General features: G+C 39.9%; 1 protein-coding gene across 6 annotated transcripts in view; it reads right to left on the bottom strand.

Moving 5' to 3' along the window:
* KLHL20 (kelch like family member 20) overlaps positions 1-24596 on the bottom strand; it is a 71032-nt gene that overhangs the window by 38288 nt on the left and 8148 nt on the right. Inside the window, exons 1-3 of one of the 6 annotated variants that reach the window (XM_027565353.1) lie at positions 18871-19022; positions 17878-17941; positions 450-1023 (exon numbers count right to left, since the gene is read on the bottom strand). In XM_027565353.1, coding sequence (XP_027421154.1) covers positions 450-1023; positions 17878-17900 — 597 coding nt within the window. In that variant the 5' untranslated portion in view covers positions 17901-17941; positions 18871-19022. Of the gene's footprint in view, positions 1-449; positions 1024-17877; positions 17942-18512; positions 19023-24596 lie in introns of those variants that run through there. The other 5 variants (XM_027565354.1, XM_027565355.1, XM_027565357.1 and 2 more) reach the window with 5 other exon arrangements.

Genomic DNA, 24596 nt, shown 5'->3' with positions numbered 1-24596 from the left:
GGGTTTCTTTCAGTTCCTGAAACTTGTTATGCTTTTTCATGTCTCAGAATCTTGGATGAACTGTTCCAGAACCAAAGTTAAATCTCTCTGTAATACATTGTTAAATTACCCAGGGCTTCTTTGTAGCACTCATTAACTCTAATTATTTATGTAATTATGAATTCAGTAGCTGTCTTCTGTGCCAGATTATAATTCTCCACTAGAACAGACACTCTAGGCATCTTGTTCAGTACTGTAGCTTCTGTTCCCAAGCACAGTGGTGGAAGTATAGTAGCTTCACAGATATTTATTAAATGAATGAATAAATGAAAAATAACAGGTTTAATAAATTCTTTGGTAACATCTAATTTCATTTTTCTGATTATTAGGTCACCAAATAATCTGATATACTATATTGTTCTCCTAACAAATACATTGTGGATGCATTCAAACCACCAAGTACAACTCACCTCTTGAAAATTATGTTGAGTGAACTTGTCTGCTATCCTTAGCAACTCACGACATGAATGTGTGTCAGCAAAAGCCCGAATGCCCAGGCAGTTTGAAGGATCTAATTGTCTCTTCAGGAATTCACAACAGGCTTCTTGTATTTCTGCCAGCTGGAGGAGGCAAGCAGCTGGCAGGAGGGTCTGAACATTGCCCTCTTCCACAGTTATCTGGGAGGTATATGCAAAGTCTATCAGTAGTTCCATAGCCCTCTCATCTATGTCTCGGATCACTACTTCTGTCTGACGGCTCTCTGCCAATTCTCCTGTAAACATAGCTCGGAAGTAGGGACTACAGGCTGACAAAATGACTCGATGGGCATATATCTTCTTAGCGCCCACAACTAGCACCACATCGCATAGCTCCCGGTGTTTTCTCAGAAGGTTAATCACTTCCAAGGTTTGTCGAGGGTGCTTGTCTGAGATATAGGGCATGCGGGCTGGTTGGGGAACCCCTTCTGGCAATTTGTTGGGGTCTCCAAGGGTGCAGCGGCTTGTTACATCCATTCCAGTCTCTCCTGGCCGAATGTTGGTACACCTGCAGGAATGGGGGTAGGAGAGAGAAAAGAAGATGGCAATATTTTTAGAAGCTCATTCCAGCATTTCATTTGTATTTCATATGTAGAGATTCAGGTGTTAATTTAGTAAGTAAATGCCACAACAAATTATTGACAAATAATTAGAACTAAAATATTTGGATTTTCATAACCATCACACTGTATCAACATGGAGAAAAAAAGAGAATCTGTGCCCCTCAGTTAAGATGGTAACTATGTTTTTGACAAATATTTTACTTTTTTTTTTTTTTTTTACTATTTTTTATAGTTTACAAAGCATTTAGCTATGGACTAAGGAAAATTCAAAGGAATATAAAGAGGCAATCAGGAAACCTAATTATCTAGAACAAGGAGATATACATGAATAGCCAGAAAGAGGGTAACCAGGATAAAAAATGTGATTCAGAAAGGCAAAAATCTATGAAATATTTGTTTATACTGGAATGTATACCTGACTGGCATAAGCTCTCAGTTACTACAAGGGTATGTATTTGTGTGTGTGTGTGAAGTAGGAATATTACATGGGGTTTTTCCAGAGTTTAGGTGAAATATGCAGCACACATGCTTCAGATCACTATACTTCTGTTCCTGATTCTATACTTGCTGGGCAGTCTTCTGATGTACAATTCTTTCAAAGGTATTATGTTATTTAAAAGGGAGGTAGGTGACTCCAGTGTCCTGATGACTGGGTTTTAGGTCAGCCTAAAGTTAGTCTCAGAAACTAATCATCTATGACTGTACTGAGATAATGTAATATCTGGTCCACAAGGGACAGTGTTTTTTAGTTTACTACCTCTAAAGCTGTAGCACCAACAAGACCTACAATATAATAAAACACTAGAGTGTTAAGAGAATCCCCTGGGAAGGAAAGGAGACTCTAAAAGAACATTTTAGGAAGAAGAAACTACATTCAGTTCTTTGCAATCTGTTTTTCCAAAGCACTTATAAATTTAATCTATGCTTGGCCTGAGCCTACAGGTAAATGTATTCTATAGTACAAACTATTCATAATACCTGACATCTGGCAGAAATAGCACTATTTATGCCTGACAATTTAAAACTGAAACTGAAAGCTGAGCAGTTAAAAAATAATTTTTACCACCCACATAAACAACCAAAAGAGCCTTTAGCCACAGTACTTTATTGGTGTCGTTTGTAGTAGATGCTGAAAGAATAAATCAAGAGGTTAACAGTGGTGCACTCCAGCTTTAAAAAAGAACCACCATTAAAGACAAGACCAATTCAAAAATTCCCATTATAACACTGACATTGTATGTTGAAATTAAAGAGTTTTTGTTGCAATCTTAATTATGTACATAAAGATGGTACTGTTGAACCCAGATATAAACAATTTTTATTTCACCCAAGTACATGGAAGCTAATTTCTACATATCTACTTAAGTTCTGTTTTCTATGCTCTCTATACACATTCTTGAGAAGTACATTTAATCTCATGGTTTCCATCGCCCGTATACAAATGACTAAAGGATTCTTAACTCCTACCTGGGTAAGTTCTGAATTCAGATCCATATGGATGTCCCCAAATCACTCAAACTCAATATATCTTAAATACTAAAACTGATTCCTTGACTCCTTGACTACTTTCACCCAAGTACATGTCTCTCCTCTAGTCTTCCCAGAGCAATTAAAGATAATTTCATTGTTCTACAAACATTTTGGAGCCCTTTTCCTTCCACATACCCTCAAATGCAACCCATCAGCCAATTCTGACATCCAAATACCTAGAATCCAACTATTTCTCTTCATTTTCCACTAGTCTCATCCTAATTCCTGATCCCTGGGTTGGGAAGATCCTCTGGAGAAGGAAACAGCAACATACTCTAGTATTCTTGCCTGGGAAATCCCATAGACAGAGGAGCGTGGTGGGCTACCGTCCATGGGTTTGCAAAAAGCTGGGCACAAATGAGCAACTGAACACACACCCTAATTCAGGCTATCTTCACACTTCTTTATATGGTAGTAGCTGTCTAAGTGATCTGCTTGTTTTCACCTTTGCTGATTTATATTCTCTTCTCTAAACAACCAAAACAATCCTTTAGAAAATTCATATTGTACCATATCTCTGCTCAAAATCTTTTAAACACTCATAGTAAAAAACAAAGCCTGTAGAGCTTACGAACTTCTGTATGAGTCCTCCCCAAGCTAACTCTCTGAATTCATCTTTCATTCTCCCCTTGCTCATGGTTCTCTAGTCACACAGACTTCCTTGCTGTTTCTGGGACATGCCAAGGCCTTTCTTGCTTCAGAGCCTTAGTTCTTCTTCCTGAAAGGTTCCTCCCCAAATATCCGCAGAGCTCATTCCCTTATTTCTTTCAGATCTCTGTTCATATGTCAACTTATCAGACCACCTTACACGAGAAAGCATCTCTTACTTCTACTATCCTGTACCCTTTACTGTGCTCAATTTTTCTTCTTAAATAATTATTTCCTGATAAAATGTATTGGCTTTCTCTCCCAAGCAGAGCATAAGCTCCATGAAAACAAAGCCATTGTTCTCTTTTGCTCAATGCTATACCTCAACACCTGGATTTAGTACTCATTAAATAGTTGTCAAATGAATTAAACTGTTCTTCCTGCCAAAATAACTATACCCTCCAAACTTTCTTGTCTAGTTCCCCTGAAAGAATGCCTAGTCTGTAGCCAGGCAAACATAGACTTAAATCTTAGTTCCATCATTTACAAGGTATAATCTTGGGCAAATTGTTCAACTTCTCTGATCCTCAAGTTCATCATTTGTAACGCGGGAATAATGTACACTTACCTCACAAGGAAAGTGACAGTGTTGGAATTTGTCTAAATGTATTAATAGGTACCAGGTACTCTGACTCCAAGGGCTTCCCTTGTGGCTCAGCTGGTAAAGAATCCGGCTGCAATGCGGGAGACCTGGGTTTGATCCCTGGGTTGGGAAGATCCCCTGGAGAAGGGAAAGGCTACCCACTCCAGTATCCTGGCCTAGAGAATTCCATGGACTGCATAGTCCGAGGGGGTCAAAAAGAGTCAGACACGACTGAATGACTTTCATTTTCACTGACTCCAAAGTCAGTGCTTTATCCTGAACTTTTTTGGTCAATTGGATGGAGCGTTTGAAACGGAAATGATCTTGGCAATCTGGTTTACATGACTGTTGTTCTTAGAGGGGAGAAAAAGCAGCATGCTGCCACATGCTAGAGTACACTGCTCTTTTAGGAGCAAGAACAGGGATTACCAAGACTGTAAGAGGTACCTCACTGTAAATCTTCTGAGAAGTTATATTTAATTCTAGAAGTTATAATTAATTCTATACATTGTTATTTCTTCTGTGGTTCTGCTATTTGTTTTTGTAAACGTTTACTTAAAAAAAAAAAAAAAAAAAACCCCTGCTCAGCCCGCATCCTGCATCATTCTCATCACCTCCAAAAAGTTCTACTGGCAAAAATGCTCCCCACCCTCAACACTCGCCATACATACCTGTACGTTTTTCTGGGCAACTTTGAAGGGAAATTATAATAAGCATCCTAGAAATGGATTGCATTCACACCTTGTCACATCTATATTTATATCTTTGTTTGGATTCTGATGGATTAAGTATTCTAATGATTTGAGGGGTGGGTGATAAACTGAAGTGTGAACTGCTCCCCCAAAGAGGAAAGTACTCTAGGAAAGCTTTTTTTAAAACCATTTTTTAAAAATTGAAGTATAATTAATTTACAATGTTGTGTTAGTTTCAGGTATAGAGCAAAGTGGGCTTCCCTGGTGCCTCAGACAGGAGACCAGGATTTGATCCCTGGGTAGGGAAGATCCCCTGGAGAAGGAAATGGCAACCCACTCCAGTATTCTTGACTGGAGAATCATATGGACAGAGGAGCCTGGTGGGCTACAGTCCATGGGCTCGCAGAGAGTCATACAGGACTGAGCGACTAACACACACACAGCAAGGTGATTCAGTTGTACATACACACTCATGTACATGCATTTGCAGATTTACATACCTATATGTTCTTTTTCAGATTAGTTTCCATTATAGTTTATTATGTGCTATACAGTAGGTCCTTGCTGCTTATTTTAAATATAGTTAAGTGTATGTGTTTATCTTCTAAACTTCTAATTTGTACCTCTCCCCCCATGCCCCCATCCCTGGTTATCCTCTTTGGTAACCATAAATTTGTTTTCTATGTCTGTGAGTCAATTTCTGTTTTATAAGTAAATTCATATGTATCTTTTTTTTTTTTTTTTTTTTTTAGGAAAGCCTTTAATTAAAGGTTTGGGGGAGCAAGCCTGACTGTCCAAGTGAAAATTCATCTAGAGAAACCAGAGGATCTCAAACTATTTAATTTCTCAATCTGTGGATTTCTATCCCAATAGTGAATGAAGGATAATACAATAAATATATGTATAATATATTAAATAAAGCAATTGAACTCAAATAGTATTTTTATTAACCTAATTTGCAAGACTAATCTACATATGTCTTAAGGTTGAAGAAGCTAAGTGGAAGGATTTTTCTGGATTCTATCCAGTTAACAAACTATGGAGACCAAACAGAGCTTTTGCCTTCTCCCACAAAAGGACTGCTAATTCTAAGAAAGAGTTAGTCTTTCTAAAACCAAAAGGGTATAAAATTTGCCAATAAGTTTAGCAGACTTTGTATTCACTAAACACTTATGAAAAGCAGAACTTCAAGATAAAGTCTGTGAATGGCATGCTGCTGCTGCTGCTGCTAAGTCGCTTTAGTCATGTCCGACTCTGTGTGACCCCATAGACGGCAGCCCACCAGGCTCCCCCATCCCTGGGATTCTCCAGGCAAGAACCCTGGAGCCGGTTGCCATTTCCTTCTCCAATGCATGAAAGTGAAAAGTGAAAGGGAAGTCGAGCAGTCGTGTCCGACTCTTCGAGACCCCATGGACTGCAGCCTACCAGGCTCCTCCATCCATGGGATTTTCCAGGCAAGAGTACTGGAGTGGGGTGCCATTGCCTTCCCTGCATATTTACCATCAATTCTCTCAAACCTTAACATAACCTTAGTTTGTTCTTTACCAGCCATGTACTTCAAGGGAAGCTGATTATGTACCCAGCGATAAGGATGAAGCCTGAATTCTCTTGCAATTTTAGGTTAGGATGAAGCTAATGGCACCCCACTCCAGTACTCTTGCCTGGAAAATCCCATGGATGGAGGAGCCTGGTAGGCTGCAGTCCATGGGGTCACCAGAAGTCGGACACGACTGAGCGACTTCACTTTCACTTTTCACTTTCATGCACTGGAGAAGGAAATGGCAACCCGATCCAGGGTTCTTGCCTGGAGAATCCCAGGGAGGGGGGAGCCTGGTGGGCTGCCGTCTATGGGGTCGCACAGAGTCAGACATGACTAAAGCGACTTAGCAGCAGCAGCAGCAGCAGAAGCTAATATTGAAGAGGTTACACTGGAGACACAGAGAAAACTTGGGTCCAAGATGGTATTATCAGGTCATGCATTGACCAACCCTGGAGCCCACCTTACTTTTGGCCTTGTTACGTAAATAAAAGACTGCTATATTGATTAAGCCAGTTTGAGTCAAGAAACTGTTAATTCTAACCCCAAACTTTCTGATACCAAAACCAAGTAGTTAATATGTGAAATTAGCCACATATTCTAAATTTACTAACCAACTTGAATATAGAAAATAACCCTTGCTTTGACTGGCCAACTACTTCTGTATATTATAGAGACTCTTGCTCCATTATTATCCAATTTTCTAAAAATGGTATTGGTAAATTTAGAAGTATGGTTTGAATTTGTATCTTTTCTTTCAAATGAAGTAAAAATGTTGGAAGAAGACTAGATACTCTTTCTTCACAGTGGCTGGCCCAATTCCTATTGGGCTGTTACATTAAGTATTAAAATACTATTTCTCTAACACCAGCTAGGGAGAAGGCAATGGCAACCCACTCCAGTACTGTTGCCCAGAAAATCCCATGGATGGAGGAGCCTGGTAGGCTGCAGTCCATGGGGTTGCTAAGAGTCAGACACGACTGAGTGACTTCACTTTCACTTTCCACTTTCCTGCATTGGAGAAGGAAATGGCAACCCACTCCAGTGTTCTTGCCTGGAGAATCCCATGGACGGACAGGCCTGGTGGGCTGCAGTCCATGGGGTTGCACAGAGATGGACATGACTGAAGTGACTTAGCAGCAACACCAGCTATGTGAGGGTGCTTGGTAAAAACACAGATTCTTAAGAGGGTATGGTTCCAGAGTCTGCATTTGCAAGTGCATTATTTTAACACAAATTAAAGTTTCACTAATAACTGACTGCTGCTGCTAAGTCGCTTCAGTCGTGTCCGACTCTGTGTGACCCCAGAGATTGCAGCCCACCAGGCTCCCCCGTCCCTGGGATTCTCCAGGCAAGAACACTGGAGTGGGGCGCCATTTCCTTCTCCAATGCGTGAAAGGGAAAAGTGACAGTGAAGTCACTAAGTTGTGTCCGACTCTTAGTGACCCCACGGACTGCAGCCTACCAGGCTCCACCATCCATGGGATTTTCCAGGCAAGAGTACTGGAGTGGGGTGCCATTGCCTTCTCCAAATAACTGACTAATGATTCCAAATAGGAAAAGGAGTACGTCAAGGCTGTATATTGTCACCCTGCTTATTTAACTTATATGCAGAGTACATCATGAGAAACGCTGGACTGGAAGAAACACAAGCTAGAATCAAGATTGCCGGGAGAAATATCAATAACCTCAGATATGCACATGACACCACCCTTATGGCAGAAAGTGAAGAGGAACTAAAAAGCCTCTTGATGAAAGTGAAAGTGAAGAGTGAAAAAGTTGGCTTAAAGCTCAACATTCAGAAAACTAAGATCATGGCATCTGGTCCCATCACTTCATGGGAAATAGATGGGGAAACAGTGGAAACAGTGTCAGACTTTATTTTGGGGGGCTCCAAAATCACTGCAGATGGTGACTGCAGCCGTGAAATTAAAAGACACTTACTCCTTAGAAGGAAAGTTATGACCAACCTAGATAGCATATTCAAAAGCAGAGACATTACTTTGCCAACAAAGGTTCATCTAGTCAAGGCTATGGTTTTTCCTGTGGTCATGTATGGATGTGACAGTTGGACTGTAAAGAAGGCTGAGCGCCGAAGAATTGATGCTTTTGAACTGTGGTGTTGGAGAAGACTCTTGAGAGTCCCTTGGACTGCAAGGAGATCCAACCAGTCCATTCTGAAGGAGATCAGCCCTGGGATTTCTTTGGAAGGAATGATGCTAAAGCTGAAACTCCAGTACTTTGGCCACCTCATGCAAAGAGTTGACTCACTGGAAAAGACTCTGTTGCTGGGAGGGATTGGGGGCAGGAGGAGAAGGGGACGACAGAGGATGAGATGGCTGGATGGCATCACTGACTCGATGGACGTGAGTCTGGGTAAACTCCGGAAGTTGGTGATGGACAGGGATGCCTGGCATGCTGTGATTCATGGGGTCACAAAGAGTCGGACACGACTGAGCGACAGAACTGAACTGAATGAATTTGACTAATAAATAAAATTTCTTAGTGGAAGCTGTCAGTTTTTACAAAAAGAATGTTGACCTAAGATGAAAGGAAAAAACAATGTGAAAAAAGTAATGATTCAAAATGCAGCTATAAAGAGAAAAAAATGTAACAGCAAAGTCACTGACAAACACATAAAATAAAACAAGGATTCGGATTTACCAAAATGTCAGTAAACCTAAAAACTTCTGTAAACAGGCATCAGACATTATATATGAAATAATTTTAACAAATAATTCCTACACTTGAATTTCTATGTATAATGGGAACAAAAAAGGTGTTATTAATTTTTTTATATTATTCTTACACATTCTGTGGGAATGGGCAACATTTACTTCAGAGACAGATGGTGCTTTAAAAAAAAATATCTGTTTAGGCCTTTTAATTATAAAATGCAAGGTGATAGCCCTTGGAATGATCATTAGATGTCCTTCATTTGCAGTACTTTTTGGTTTCTTATGTTTTGAAATTTAAATTGAATTTAAATATCATTAGGAGGGCTTGGAATCTTAGTTCACACAGTCCCCACCACTCTCTGTCTTACATGAAGTTATGCCATGCACTTATATGAACTATCTAAAAGATAAAAGAGGACTTTGTTTTTTAGTCTCTGTTTTTATTCTTGCCAGGAAAATCCCATGGACAGAGGAGCCTGGAAGGCTACAGTCCATGCAGTCACAAAGAATCAGACATGACTGAAGTGACTGAGCACAGAGCACTAGAGGTATCAAGATTGGAACAAAAAGACCCAAACTACTCAGTATAAAAAAGTAACGGTAATTTCAAAGGGAGAAAGTTTTAGGGGGAGAGAGAATTAAAGCAGAAAGAACTGCCATACGACCCAGCAATCCCACTGCTGGGCATACACACCAAGGAAACCAGAATGAAATGTGTACCCCAGTGTTCATCACAGCACTGTTTACAACAGCCAGGACATGGAAACAACCTAGATGTCCATCGGCAGACGAATGGATAAGAAAGCTGGAGTACACATACACAATGGCATATTACTCAGCCATTAAAAAGAATGCATTTGAATCAGTTCTTTTTTTTTTTTTTTTTTGAATCAGTTCTAATGAGGTGGAAGAAACTGGAGCCTACTACACAGAGTGAAGTAAGTCAGAAAGAAGAACACCAATACAGTATATTAACGCGTATATATGGAATTTAGAAAGATGGTAACGATGACTGTATATGTGAGACAGCAAAAGAGACACAGATGTAAAGAACAGACTTTTGGACTCTGTGGGAGAAGGCGAGGGTGGGATGATTTGAGAGAATAGCATTGAAACATGTATATTATCATATGTGAAATAGATCACCAGTCCAGGTTCGATGCATGAGAGAGGGTGCTCAGGGCCGGTGCACTGGGATGACCCTGAGTGATGGGATGGGGAAGGAGGTGGGAGCGGGGTTCAGGATGGGAAACACATGTACACCCATGTCGGATTCATGTCAATGTATGGCAGAAACCACTACAATATTGTAAAGTAATTAGCCCCAACTAAAATAAATTAATTAATTAAAAAAAAAACCCAGAAAGCAAAAGAAATGAAGACTGGTTAAAAATGGTGGCAGGTTGTGACTTAAGGACAGCAACAGCCAGTGAAAAAATGTTGAATGGCTAAGAACTTTTATGGCTTCTTTCTTTATTCCTAAACATTCAGTAAAAATCTGATGTATTTGATGGCAGTTCTCAATAAAGGCAAAGAAAGCAACAATGAGTATGCAGTATTTCTAGAAAGAAGCTTGGCTGTGAAAAGAGACATAAAGTTCTACGTCTACTTAAAGAGAGTAACAGCAGGAAAACGATTATATATTGAAGCAATGAAGCAGAAGGAGGGAGAAGTTTTAAAATATATGTAAAGAGGGAGAGAATAAATGATGGAGCAAAATTCTTGAACAGTGGAATATAAAGAAATACAGAAGGATGGATCATAGATAAAAGGAAGAAGGGCTCCCCATAAGAGATCAGGGGACAGGAGTGGGAGGAAACACAGTGCGGAAACAGATAGATATTTTTGGGTAAGGAGGTGTCAGAGCTGGAGGAAGTTCATACCTGATGGCCTCTATTTTTTTTGTGAAGTAGGAGCTGAGGGAACAGATCACTTGCTGCTACTGAAAGGAGTGCTAAGAGGGTCATGAGAAGACTGGGTGAGGATGTGAAACAGCTGTTGTGGGGAATGAGCAAGCATTGATTTTGGATAACACTGTTGGCTCAATGATATTAAAGACTCTGACTACAGTAGCATGAATTCCCCGTGGCTGGTTTTATCCAGCAACAATCTGCAGCCCAAATTAGAGAATATAAATGCCTGCATTAATCTAGAATCTAGAAATGCCATGTACATACTCAAGAGTTGAGTGAGTAGTGGCCAGAAAATGGTTGAAGTGGTTGTAGGAGTAAACTGTGTAAAAACACAAGAGACAAAAGCCATGTTGATTATGACTAGGTCAAAGAACAGATGGAGTGAGCATTCAAGAGGTTACAGTCAGAAAACAAGTTATTAGGACATAACGATTTCAGAGACAGCCTTTCTGAGTGAGAGTAGGAATGAATTTTTGAAGTGAGTGAAGGTGAAATTCCTAAGGATTTTTAGGAGGTTAAGGAAATGCAGGCTAGGTAAATGGATGGGTCATTCCCATGAAAATAAAAATCTCCTTAAAAGATAGAAGAATCAAGTAATGTGCATGTAGAAAACATAAACCAAACAACAAGTAAAATATTTTAAATCTTCTTCATTTTTACTAAAGGAATATTACAGTTTTAGTACCTTTCTATACCACTTCCCAGGTAGCACTAGTGGTAATGAGTCTGCCTGCCAATGCAGGAGACACAAGAGACATAGGTTCAATCCCTGGGAGGGAAGATCACCTGGAGGAGGAAGGAAATGGCAACCTGCTCCAGTATTCTTCCCTGGAAAAATTCCATAGGCAGAGAAGCCTGGTGGGCTATAGTCCATAGGGCCATAGAGATGGACATGACTGAGCGACTAAACAAAAAGTACATTCAAAAAAAGCCTTTCCACATATCCAAAATGTGTGAGTCAACTTAAATTGCAAAGCTATCATGGCACTTCTTCCTCAGATCTACTTCAAAAGTAAGTCTTAACTGAGGAAAGAGTCATTTTCTCTTTCTTTAGCTTGGAATTGTGCTCCCTATCTACTAAACAAGCATCTCTCCTTTTATACTTCAAAAATTTGTCTTAATTTGGACACAGATTACCTCTCTTGGGGCTTCCCCAGTGACTCAAATGGTAAAGAATTTGCTTGCACTGCAGGAGACTCAGGTTCGATTCCTGGGTCAGGAAGATCCCCTGGAGAAGGGAATGGCAACCCACTCCAGTATTCTTGCCTGGAGAATTCTATGGAGAGAGGAGCCTGGTGGGCTACAGTCAATGGGGTTGCAAAGAATTGGACTCGACTGAGTGACTAACACTGGCTGCTGTTAAAAGATTCAGCTGAGGTCACCTTCATTTAAAGTCCCAAGCACACCTGTATAGGGACAGCTAGAGATCTGTGCATACAAATCCTTAAAACAGAAATAACATCTCAATGCTCCAGTGCTGCTTATTAGAAGAGCATCCACTAGGCACTACATTCCAGACCTGATTCCGTACCAGAAAGCCAGGCTGTTAATTCCTTAATCTGAAAATAGTTCATGAATACTTCAATTCTAAGACATCTCATCTCTGTTTACTGGGTGAAACAAGGGTCAGCACTAGGTGCCTTGGCCCGGCAATCAAGGCAAGATGGAGGAAGGTCATGCAAACAAGCTGGTTTCTCCCTTTACGTCAGAAAAACAAATCTTCCTAGGGTACCTCTCAGCAACTTCCACTGACATCTCATTGGCAGCACTGCGTTACACGTTTTTCTTATTTAGTTGCTAAGTCATGTCTGACTCTTTTGTGACCACAAGGACTGCAGCCTGCCAGGTTCTTCTGTCCATGTGATTTTCCAGGCAAGAATACTGAAATGGGCTGGAATTTCCTTCTCCAGGGGCTCTTCCCAATCCAGGGATCGAACCTGTGTCTTCTGCGTTGGTGGTGGTTATTTTATCAGTGAGCTACCAGAGGAGTCCCATACGTGTTACATAAGCCACCCCCAAATGAAAATAATATTAAAGATATAAAGTATAACATTTATTTTTCTTGTGTCTAAATAGAAGGAGGAGGAAAGGGAGATGTGTTGAGCAAGCCAACCTACAGGGTATGCCACACCAAGAAAGAGCCAAATCAAGCTGGTGTATCTTATAATTTATTTTGAGGAATACATTTTAGACTGACTAGAATAAATCAGCAGAGAAGGCAATTGCACCCCACTCCAGTACTTTTGCCTGGAAAATCCCATGGACGGAGGAGCCTGGAAGGCTGCAGTCTATGGGGTCGCTGGAGTTGGACACGCCTGAGCAACTTAACACTTTCACTTTTCACTTTCATGCACTGGAGAAGGAAATGGCAACCCACTCCAGTGTTCTTGCCTGGAGAATCCCAGGGACGGGGAAGCCTGGTGGGCTGCCGTCTATGGGATCGCACAGAGTTGGACATGACTGAAGCGACTTAGCAGCAGCAGCAGCAGCAGAATAAATCGGAAATTCTAAAGACAAGAGATCTGAACGGGATTTGCCTTTTGATGTTGAACTCAAGGAGCTCATCTGATCTTCACCATGAGTGCACACTGTCAATAAAAACTCTAGATACAACTAAATAAGACCCAAAGAATCTAAAGCTTCTTACCCACTGATGAACCTTCCCTGGGTTTTCATCTTAGGCCCCACCTGAGACACCCCTGGTACTCCCTAGGATTCTGTTTTTGGCATTCTCCTTTTCTGTTCTACTCTCATTCACACATACAACTTCAAGAATCTTCTGCATACTGGTGACTCACAATTTTCAAACCATTCTTCTGCTATAGACCCATATTCCAATTATATGCTGGCTATCTCTGCCTGGCTGTTTCCTAGACATAATAATCTAAAGAATGTAAGAGAGAATCTATTCTTGGCTTAGTGAAATCTGTTCTCTTTCTGTATTTTTTATTTCATTATGGCAGCACTAACCTGAGATCTTTGGAGTTGCTTGTATCATTACCTTTTCCTCACTCTATATTCACCAAATCCTTTTGATTTTACTATTAAACAAACTCTCAATTCCAAACTCTTCTCTCAATCCCTACTGCCATGTATCTACTTCAGGCTCTCATCAGCTTTAACTACCACAGCTTCTTTTTTCCTTCATTGCTGCACAGCTTGTGGGATTAGCTCCCCAAGCAGGGGTTGAACCCAGACCCTCAGCAGAGAAAGTGCAGAGCCCTAACTTCTGGACCACCAGAGAATTCCCCACAAACTCCTTTAAATTAGTACTTTTTGCTATCCTTTCTTCCTTCTTTCTAGTCCACATCCTATCTTCTTAAATATCAGCCCAAAGAACAAATCTCAATTGTATAACAACATCCATTGGTTCTTAAATACCTAAAGGGTATAGACTCTTTCCAGTGGTTGTAGCCTCACTTTTCGTGCTCTTTCCCCCTACCTTCCTTTCCCTTCTTCCTCCCTCATATACTCTATACTCCAGATATACTTTATACTTACCATTCTATACATGTCATACACTTTCAGATCTTGGGATCTTTTTGTTTTTTGGGCAGCACAGCCGTTCCTTCTGTTTATGGCATATTTTACTATCTCCCTTCTTTAATTCTTATCCTTTCAAGTATATTCTTTACTTTAAAACAAATTCTTATCCTTTCTAGAAGATCCAGCTCACATATTACCAACTCTGTGAAGCTTTCTTCATCTCTACAAAGCAGAGGTGTACATCTCTATTAAAATCCTTCATGATGCATTATAGTATCTATTTATATGTCTTTCCATCACTTTACCTGTATATATGCAGTAAACAAACATAAAACAAGTACGATATAAATGATGAGTGAATAAACCAATTCATAATAAAATCGGGCCCAGTTTCCTATATTTAAGATGGAAGAATTATACTGCAAAATATTTTAGTGTCTCTAAATTATACCAATGATTAAAAAATAATATCTTGGGAACTAGTCACACTGTTGGTTAGACTATAGACAGGTATAATCTCTAAGGATGGGAATTTGTAATTCAAAGTTTTAAAATGCACATACTCTTTGGGGAATTTTATATCTAAGAATTTATTTTATACTTATACAATTGGTCAAAAACCACATACAAAGACATTCATAGAAGAACTGGTTGTAACAGCAAACTATAAAATAACTTAAATGTCTCTCGAAGGGACTGGTTAACAGTACCTACAAGTAACAGGTGGGTCTAAATATATTTGTCATAATTTACTGCTTATTTAACTTATATGCAGAGTACATCATGAAAAACACTGGGCTGGAAGAAGCACAAACTGGAATCAAGACTGCCAGGAGAAATATCAATAACTTCAGATATGCAGATGACACCACCCTTATGGGAGAAAGTGAAGAGGAACTAAAACTCCTCTTGATGAAAGTGAAAGAGGAGAGTGAAAAAGTTGGCTTAAAGCTCAACATTCAGAAAACTAAGATCATGGCATCTGGTCCCATCACTTCATGGCAAATAGATGGAGAAACAGTGGAAACAGTGTCAAACTTTATTTTTCTGGGCTCCAAAATCACTGCGGATGGTGGTTGCAGCCATGAAATTAAAAGACACTTACTCCTTGGAAGGAAAGTTATGACCAACCTAGACAGCATATTAAAAACCAGAGACATTACTTTGCCAACAAAGGTCCGTCTAGTCAAGGCTATGGTCTTCCCAGTAGTCATGTATGGATGTGAGGGTTGGACTATAAAGAAAGCTGAGCGCCGAAGAACTGATGCTTTTGAATTGTGGTGTTGGAGAAGACTCTTGAGAGTCCCTTGGACTGCAAGGAGATCCAACCAGTCCACCCTAAAGGAGATCAGTCATGGGTGTTCATTGGAAGGACTGATGTTGAAGTTGAAACACCAATACTTTGGCCACCCAATGTGAAGAGCTGACTCATTTGAAAAGACCCTGATGCTGGGAAAGATTGAGGGCAGGAGGAGAAGAGGATGACAGAGGATAAGATGGCTGGATGGCATCACCGATTCAATGGACATGGGTTTGGGTAGACTCCGGGAGTTGGTGATGGACAGGGAGGCCTGGCATGCTGTGGTTCATGGGGTCGCAAAGAGTAGGACACGACTGAGCGACTGAACTGAACAAGATAATATGTGAAGTGAAAAAAAAATAGAGAAAAATGTGAATAATTGCAAATATCAGTGCTTTTTAAAAAGAGGAGATGTTCTACATATGCATTACAATACTGTGAAAGAATATGTAAGAAATTGTTTTCAAGTGGTTCCTCTGGAGAGGAAAATTGGGAGCTACAGTCAGCACTGGGAGACTTAAGTTTCACTGAATATCCTATTTTATCTTGGAAATTCTGTAGCATTTACACATAATAGCTAGTTAAATAAATTAATGCAATGAAGCTTTGCTAACAAAATGCTAACTGGCTTCATAAAACTTTATGATTAAGCATCAGAATACCCTAATGTTTTTGCAATCTTTTCCTGTTCGTAGCTTTTTTCCCCCTCATGGGAAAAGTCTGTAGGTACTTCAGCTATTCATTCATTCAAACAATTATTCAGTGATCACCAGGTGCCAGGGATACAAAGATACAGAAGACACATGAGACTCAAAGAGCTTCCACTGTAGCAGAGAGAATGAACACGTATTCAATATAAACAGTTATTTCTCATTCAAAGCTTCTCCAATAGCTGGTAAGCATAAACCCAACCTTACTTTCCAGAGACTGCTGTCTGGGTTGCTGGCAGCAAGAATCACAGCCCAATAAGGAAAGGGTAGGGAATGTGACCACAACTTAACGCAGGTAGCAGGTAAAAGTAAAACCTGGGAGCAATGATAGGCCAAGCTCTGGCCAAGTGATGGTGATGAAAAAAGAACAGTAACTCAACAATTAATGCCACCAGAATTCTCCAACATGATTTTAAACAACTGGCAATATTTCATAATAAAGCAAGACAGAAAAATGAGTGATTAAGTAAATATTTTATATAGGAATTAATGACAAATGAAAAACATCCCCATGCTTCCTTCTCTTTTTTTAAAAAAATAAGTTCCTATTTTAACAATTACATATGACATTTATGGCAGCTGAGGATGAGAAGCCATCAGTGGTTTTTGCAACCATGTTAGAAGCTGAAGTGACGAAGCATTTAATATACATGTTGTTAATGTCTTCATGTACTTGCAGTCAAATATTATTTCTACTTTAGAGTAAGATACAAATAAGATTAAGTGTACTATGATTTTATATCCATAACATCTTTACATCTGGAGATCTCAAATCATTTGCAAGCATTCATTAATTCCCAATATCCTGGTCAGGTACATTAGGGAAATAAACTGGGGTGACTTCTAGCAAAAGTGACACAACGAAGGTGACTAGGTCAAGGTGAATCAATAAATCCTTAACAGATTTGGAAAAAATATTTATATTCTAGTTCTTCCTCCTGGTTCTAAGTCATACTCCTATCACAACATGTTTCTTCTAAGGGTCTGCTAGATATATTTATCTTTGATGTTAAACAAAAAAGATTAAATACAGTTAAATAAATGTAAAATGAGTTTTAAAAATGAAGGACTAGAACTGGGGTGATTTTCAATAAGGATTTGAGTCCTGTTTGTTAGAACAGATTGAGAAAAAGCATTACTAAATTCTGGGGTTAGGAAGGCCTAAAATTGTCTATATTTTCCCATACATTGTTCTATTTTTCTATGGACTAAGTTATTACGTCCAATACCTTTTTTAGTCCTCAAACAATCTTCCCTGCAATGCAGCTATTTTAATTAATAGAACAAATGTACATTGAACATCAATAAAATAACCAAAACCATAATTACACATTCAATACAGTGTATTATAAGTAATCATTAGTCTTATATGGCAAAAGAAACCTCCACATTCTATAGGTAATTGAAAACCATAATCAACTCATATAGTATTATAGTACATTTAATGGTTACCACAAAAAATTACCATGTAAAAAGGAAAGTGGAAATGTTAACTACATAAACCTCCTAGCACTCTTTAGAAATTTAACTTTTATATTTTACTCTATTTTAAAAACTATTAATTTCTGATATTACTTTTGATTTATTTTAGAACAAGAATCATTAGTTCCAAGCAGAATTTGTTAAGATTTGAAAAGCTTTAAAAATTTTTTAAAATGAAACCCTGTATTATTATGTGAATTTCACTTAGTGAAACTGAAGGATTTCTTCCTAAATGCCTACCTGCGCATTGGCTTTCCTTCCATGCACCATGAAAAGTACCCTTCACCACACTCTAAAGCCGAACCTAAGACAACAGAAAAGCAGTAACTTAATAAAAACTATTTCTGATCTTTCCAGTAACAATCTCTATACAATGATTTCGTTCAGTGATAAAGAATTTTATATCCTATTATATTACACGACAGGCCTTTTGCAGATGCACACTCATAACCCTTACCTAGTTCCTTTAAGATGACCATCTTTACTGTGAATGCTAAAACGATTATACGTAAAACTGAGGGAAAGTGCGCCAAACAGTCCCAATTGCTAGGCTACTCTTGTCTCTCTCCAAAAAGTACTCCGGAGACATTTAACTCTGACCGCACTATCAACGATTCCCTACAGAGTATTCACCAGATAGCCACAGCAATACTAGCATGATGGATCGGGTAGCGAACACGCTGGCTTAACAACGGATCTGAAAGCTGGTGACTTGTCCCGAAGCGATATCAGAATGAGCAGGTACTTGCCTTTAAAAATAAACAACTCCGTTTCCGACAGCCCAGACAGAACAGAGCAGAGAAACTATGGCTCCAATACTAACATTCTCTTTACCAGCCCTTCCCTCAGTTCCCGAAACGATGTCCACCACCCACCTGGCAAGATCTCGCTGGTCCCCGGGTTAGGTGGGACGCACAGTATCCACTTCCTTCCCCCCAGATTTCAACCTCTGTCTAGGGAAGCTGTCCAGGGTGCGGAACCTCACGCCCTCAGGCAGACCAGCCCAGCACCTTCCGTGGCTCCGGGGCAGGGCTGCAGCCCGCTTGAACGCCGTTTGGTGCCCCGCAAGGCCCAGCCCCAGTGCCCCAACAGTCCCTTCTCGGTGCCCACTGACAGGTGGCGGGCGAAGCACGGCCCCTACCCAATGGGCAGCCCCGCAACTTGGGACCGCAGATTTACAAAGCGAGTCCAGGGCGCTGTCCACTGTCCTCTGCTCTAAGACTGCTAACCTACCGGCTCCGACACTTTCTCCTCTGCCTTAGTCTCCTCTGCCTCCTCTGCCCGCCGCCTCCTCTCTGGCTCCTTCTCTGCCTCAGCTAGAGCAAGGAGGATGCCGCTCCTCCAGCTATTTCCTCCCCACCCCTCGCCCCACTTCAGCCGCAGGAAGTGGTCCTGTTCCTAAATCGTTCCCTCTGGAACCCACATACTTTACCAAGAGGTTCCGGCCCAGATCAGGATATAGCTGCGCTCTTTGTTGGGGCTTCGGTCCCCTCAAAGACTGCCTGTCCTTGTACCCAGTTCCTTGTATCCCGAGGATGTGGGAGTTCATTGCTGAACTGGCAGTGTTTGACTACTGAAGGCTTCTCCTTTCTGCTTTGTTTTCCTCAGCAGAAGTTAATAGGAAGATGGGAGGAGTCACAGAAAGCCAGGAATTGTGATTTATTTGTAGCTGGTACATCTCCTGTTGGCACGATTTTTTCCCTAATTGTGGGTTGAATGATTGACACATGTGTACATGTGGTTGACATATATCTATGAGGCCACTCCCGTGTGCAAGCTGCTGAGGATCCACAGACAGATTAGAAATAGACCTGATTTTCCAGATTTCCCAGGTTGGCTTTCAAGACCCCAGGGTTTTATTCAGGATTTTAAGGTTATGTCAGATTGCCCTTTCACTTAGTATTCTATAACAAACACTTCACCAAATACTGCTCTGAATTCACTTTAGCATTAGGGAGGAAAATAATTTTTTTTTTTTTTTAATTTGTCCCTTGCCTGATTTCCCCACAGCACACAGCCACCTATTTTTCACTATATGTTTAGAAAACAAGTGATAGGGTGGAGGATACAATGTCAGTAATATTAGTGAAAGGCTGCTGCTCGTTTCCTGATAACTATTATAGGCTAAGCATGAACTTAACCACATTTTCTTTAGCTGTTCTTCACAATGGAATCTACACAGATTTTTGCAGTTGTTTCTGAAAGGGAAAGAATATCTTTTGTTAATTAGCTTGTAGTGGGAGATGGATGGTCTTTAGATCCAGACACCCATAGTTTCAAATCTTAGCCCTACGACTCACTAGATTGGTGGTCTTGGTCAAGTTTCTTAATCTCTTAAGTATTAGTTTCTTTTGTGTAAAAGAGAAACAATACCCTTTTTTACACAATTTTTGAGAGGGGTAAATTATAATGAAGATCATGTTCTGTGTCTGGCACTTAGTAGGCACTCAACAAATGTCAGTATTCTCTCCTCTTACCTTAAATGGACTTATTAATTGAGCACTTATTGCATGTCAAGTACTAACCTAGGCTTTGGAAATGGTCGTGAACAAGATAGACACCATCCTAAATTCTAGTGCTCATTCATGTGGTTATTGTGGTGCCCTGAGGACAAAAGAACAAGATGAGCAAGAAAGGTGTTGGAATGTAGGAACAGAAAAAACCAGACCCTTATCACCCTTCCCAGCATGTTGTAACTGTTGTGGAATTTTTGAGCCCTCTTGAGTAGCGTGGCCTGTCCCCCTCTTACCCCATGTAAGGAAAGGTATTTGTCTTACTCTTCTCCAAGGCCTGTATAGGGGATGCATACATACCTCATTCAATCAGCAAATGACTCACAAGACACCTACCCTGTTCCTTGTCCCCTGACTATAAAAACAGACCAAAGACCAACATTCAGAGTCAGCTCTCCCTGACTGTCAGGAAGCTGGCCCATTTTACTGGCAGTACCCACTTCTTCCCCCACTCTAATAAACTCTATTCTCCTTTCATTCTGCCTCATGTTTGGAAATTCTTTTCCAATCTGTGCATGGACCACGACATTTATGATAGTTGATTTTCCAATATGTTTTTCATTATGAGTAATTAGTCTAAACCACCTCCATGCAAATGACCAATACAGACTAATAAGAAATCAGAAGAAATCTAATGGGGACTGTGGGATAAGATTCCCTAGCATTTTTAGAAGAGATACAGGAAGAGATAGCATCTTTTCCCTTTGGCCACTGTTATGCCTGGATGAGACACCTGGAAGCACCACAACCATTTTGTAACCATGAGGGAAGGCAGAGGAGAATGAAGCTAGACAATAAGGGAGGTAGAACAGAGAGACTGAAAGAATTTGGGTCCTTCAATGTAATTTTTAAACTACTCATTCTCCCTTGCCCACAGTCCAACTCTTCGCGATCCCATGGACTGTAGCCTACCAGACTCCTCCATCCATGGGGTTTTCTAGGCAAGAGTACTGGAGTCGGGTGCCATTGCGTTCTCTGAATATTAGACATGAGGTAAGAGAAATAGGTATTTTGGTCATCTGATGCGAACAGACGACTCATTGGAAAAGTCCCTGATCCTGGGAAAGATTACGGGGAGAAGGAGAAGAGGGTGTCACAGGATGAGATAGCTGGATGGCATCACTGATGCAATGAACATGAACTTAGGCAAACTCTGGGAGACGGTGAGGAACAGGGAGGCCTGGGGTATTGCAGTTCATGGGGTTGCAAAGAGTTGGACATGACTGGGTGACTGAACGACAACAACAAAGAGCAATAGGCAAGAACAAGGTCATATACTGTCTTCTACGCTATTGTAAGAAATTCTGATTTTAAATTCTCTGGAAAAATATGTGGAGATATTTCAGCTCAATTTAGGTTTAACAATTGATCCTAAATTCAAAACCTTGAAAATTAGAAGAGGAAAATGCAGATGTTCCATTATTAACTACAGGGACAATCACATGTGGGAAAGAATATGGATGAATATTTCCAGAAATGTTCTTGCTATGATTGATGGTAAATAAAGGCTGGTTTTATTTAAATTTGGGGACTTTAATAAAGATATTTTTCCTTTGTATGAATCAATCATATAATTAATTAATGGCTATAATACAAAATAGCTGCCTTTCATAGCTAATCATTAGGCCTAGAGTGTGCGAATGACCTATAAAGGAACCAAATGTAGACAATAAGATGCTCTCAGTTTTTACTTCTCATCTGGGAATTTGAGGTAGACTTCGAGTGCAAAATAATAAGACTAAGCCAGAAAGCAGTGAATTTTGACAGGGGGTATAGGACATCCTAGGGATTTTTAGGATCTTTGAATTGGAATATGGTTGGTTTTAGGTAACATCAATTTAAATCTATGATTTAACAGCGATGAACATGGATCTCGAGTAAACAACCCAGTTGTACTTATATAAACTCCTCTGTAAAATGGAAAAAAAGCACATTAAAATATTTATGGTGCTATAGGAAGTATTAGATAATCACCACAAATTCTACAAAAACAGCCTTAAAAACAAAACACTAGGAGAGACAGATTATCCCCACTCTACAGATGAGGATGTTGAGGCATACAGGCAATTAAATCACTGACTTAAGATTCTGCAGCTAGTTAGTGTTAAGCTAGTAGGTAATGAAGTATTCACTTAAATAAAATCAATCTAACACCACTCCCCCTCATCTTAAAATTTAAAAATCTATCACTATGAATTGTGGGAAAAGCTTCTGCACAAAGCGAAAAGGCAACCTGCTAAATGGGAGAAAACATTTGCAACACATATATCTGATAAGGGGTTAGTATCCAAAATATAAAAAGAACTCACACAACTGAACAGCAGAAAACAAACAAAAAGCAATCTAATTTAAATGGGCAGATGATCTGGATACACATTTTCCCAAAGACTTACAGATGGCCAACAGGCACATGAAAATTTGCTCAGCATCACTAATGACCAGGGAAATGCAAATCGAAATTACAATGAGATATCACCTCACACCTTTTAGAATGGCTGTAATCAAAAAGACAAGAAGTCAGGTCAGCTCCCCTGATGGTGCAGTGGATCTGCCAGCCAACGCACGAGACAGTTGGATACCTGATCCACATGGTGCATGATCCCACACAGATCCCACATGATGCATGATCCCACATGAGTCTATGCACCACAATTATTGAGTCTGTGTGCTGAAAATACTGAACCCATGAGCCACAACTACTGAAGCCCAAGCACCCTAAAGCCTGTCCTTTGCAACAAGAGAAGCCACTGAAATGAGAAACCTACACACTGCAACTAGAGTAGCCCCTCTCTCTGCAACTAAGGAAAAGCCTACACAGCATCCAAGACCCAGAGCAGCCAAAATATCAGTGAAAATGTGGAGAAAAGGGAATACTGTGTACTGTTGGTGGGAATGTAAACTAGTGCAACCATTATGGAAAACAGTATAGAGGTTCCTCAAAAAATTAGAAACAGAGCTACCATATGATCCAGCAATTCTGAGTATTTATCTGAAGAAAATGAAAACACTAACTTAAAAAGATATATACCCTTCCAAGTTCATTGCTGCATCATATACAATAGTCAAAATATGGAAACAATCTGTGTCCATCGATGTATGAATGGATAAAGAAAATGTGGAGGGACTTCCTAGGTGGTCCAGTGGCTAAGACTCTGTTCTCCTAATGCAGGGGGCCTGAGTCTGATCCCTGGTCAGGGAACTAGATCCCAACTAGGTATTGCTTTTATCTTTAAAATATGTATATGAATTATAGGCAAATTGTTACTGTTTGAATGGCGAATATGTTAATGTTTGAACCTCCTTTAAATGATTTGATTTAATTATGCTCCTTAAAAACTATAACTTAACCACATTCCACCCTTGCTTAAAATATAATATAGATTCTCAGTTATCCACAGGATAAATTTAGACTCATAATTAAAGCCTATCAAAATCTATAGGACTAGTCAGCACCTAATTCAGAGGTTCTAAATCTGAGTTGGCTGTATGCCTTCAATATACTGTGAATCCTCTGCATTTAAATGTGAAGGCATGTGATGTGATTGCCTCCAGAGTCCCACTGCTTTCATTAAGGAGAAAGTGACCTAAATTAGTTTCAAATTCAAATCTGTTCCCTGCCTCCTACTAACACTCCAGTCATATGATGAATAAGTTATTAGCTAGGGTAAAGCAAAGTCATTTCACAAAATGGGATTATTTTGTGGTAGAGAAACAATCTAACATTTAAGTAACACCAATCATAAATGGAATCACCCCTGGATATTCATTGGAAGGACTGATGTTGAAGCTGAAGCTCCAATATTTTGGCCACCTGATGTGAAGAGCCAACTCACTGGAAAAGACCCCGATGCTGGAAAAGATTAAGGGCAGGAGGAGAAAGGGATGACAGAGGATGAGATGGTTGGATGGCATAACCGACTCAGTGAACATGAGTTTGAGCAAACTCTGGGAGATAGTGAAGGACACGGAAGGCTGGTGTGCCGCAGTCTATAGGGTTGCAAAGAATTGGACAAAACTTAGCAACTGAACAACAACAATGACAAAATCACAAATGGGTACAATTTTATTTCATTATTAATAACTTAGGAGGCAATAGGTAACTGAAGTCCATAAAAATGCAGGCAGACTTTAGAGCTATTCCCACAAGTAAAGAAATGGAGATTAAATAAGAAAAAGGATACCTCTAAGCATGCTGTGAACATATTACTGAGGAAAAGAGTAAATTCTCTTGGATGAGTTCTATTCAGATACTGGGTTTTCCCAGTGACTCAGTGGTAAAGAATCCACTTGCAATGCAGGAGAAAGACATTCTTGTTACTGGAGAAGACAACTCAGCTTTATAGAGATGACGGTGCTCCATAAATACATTTATAAATTTAATGCAATCCACGTAAATTAATATTAGAGTTTTGACAGAGTTAGCTGAGTTGATTATAACATTCATAT

Source organism: Bos indicus x Bos taurus, chromosome 16 (assembly GCF_003369695.1).
Source record: "Bos indicus x Bos taurus breed Angus x Brahman F1 hybrid chromosome 16, Bos_hybrid_MaternalHap_v2.0, whole genome shotgun sequence".
Classification (NCBI taxonomy): Eukaryota; Metazoa; Chordata; class Mammalia; order Artiodactyla; family Bovidae; genus Bos; species Bos indicus x Bos taurus.
The sequence above is the reverse complement of the archived record's forward strand: the minus strand, read 5'-3'. Positions and strand labels throughout refer to the sequence as shown.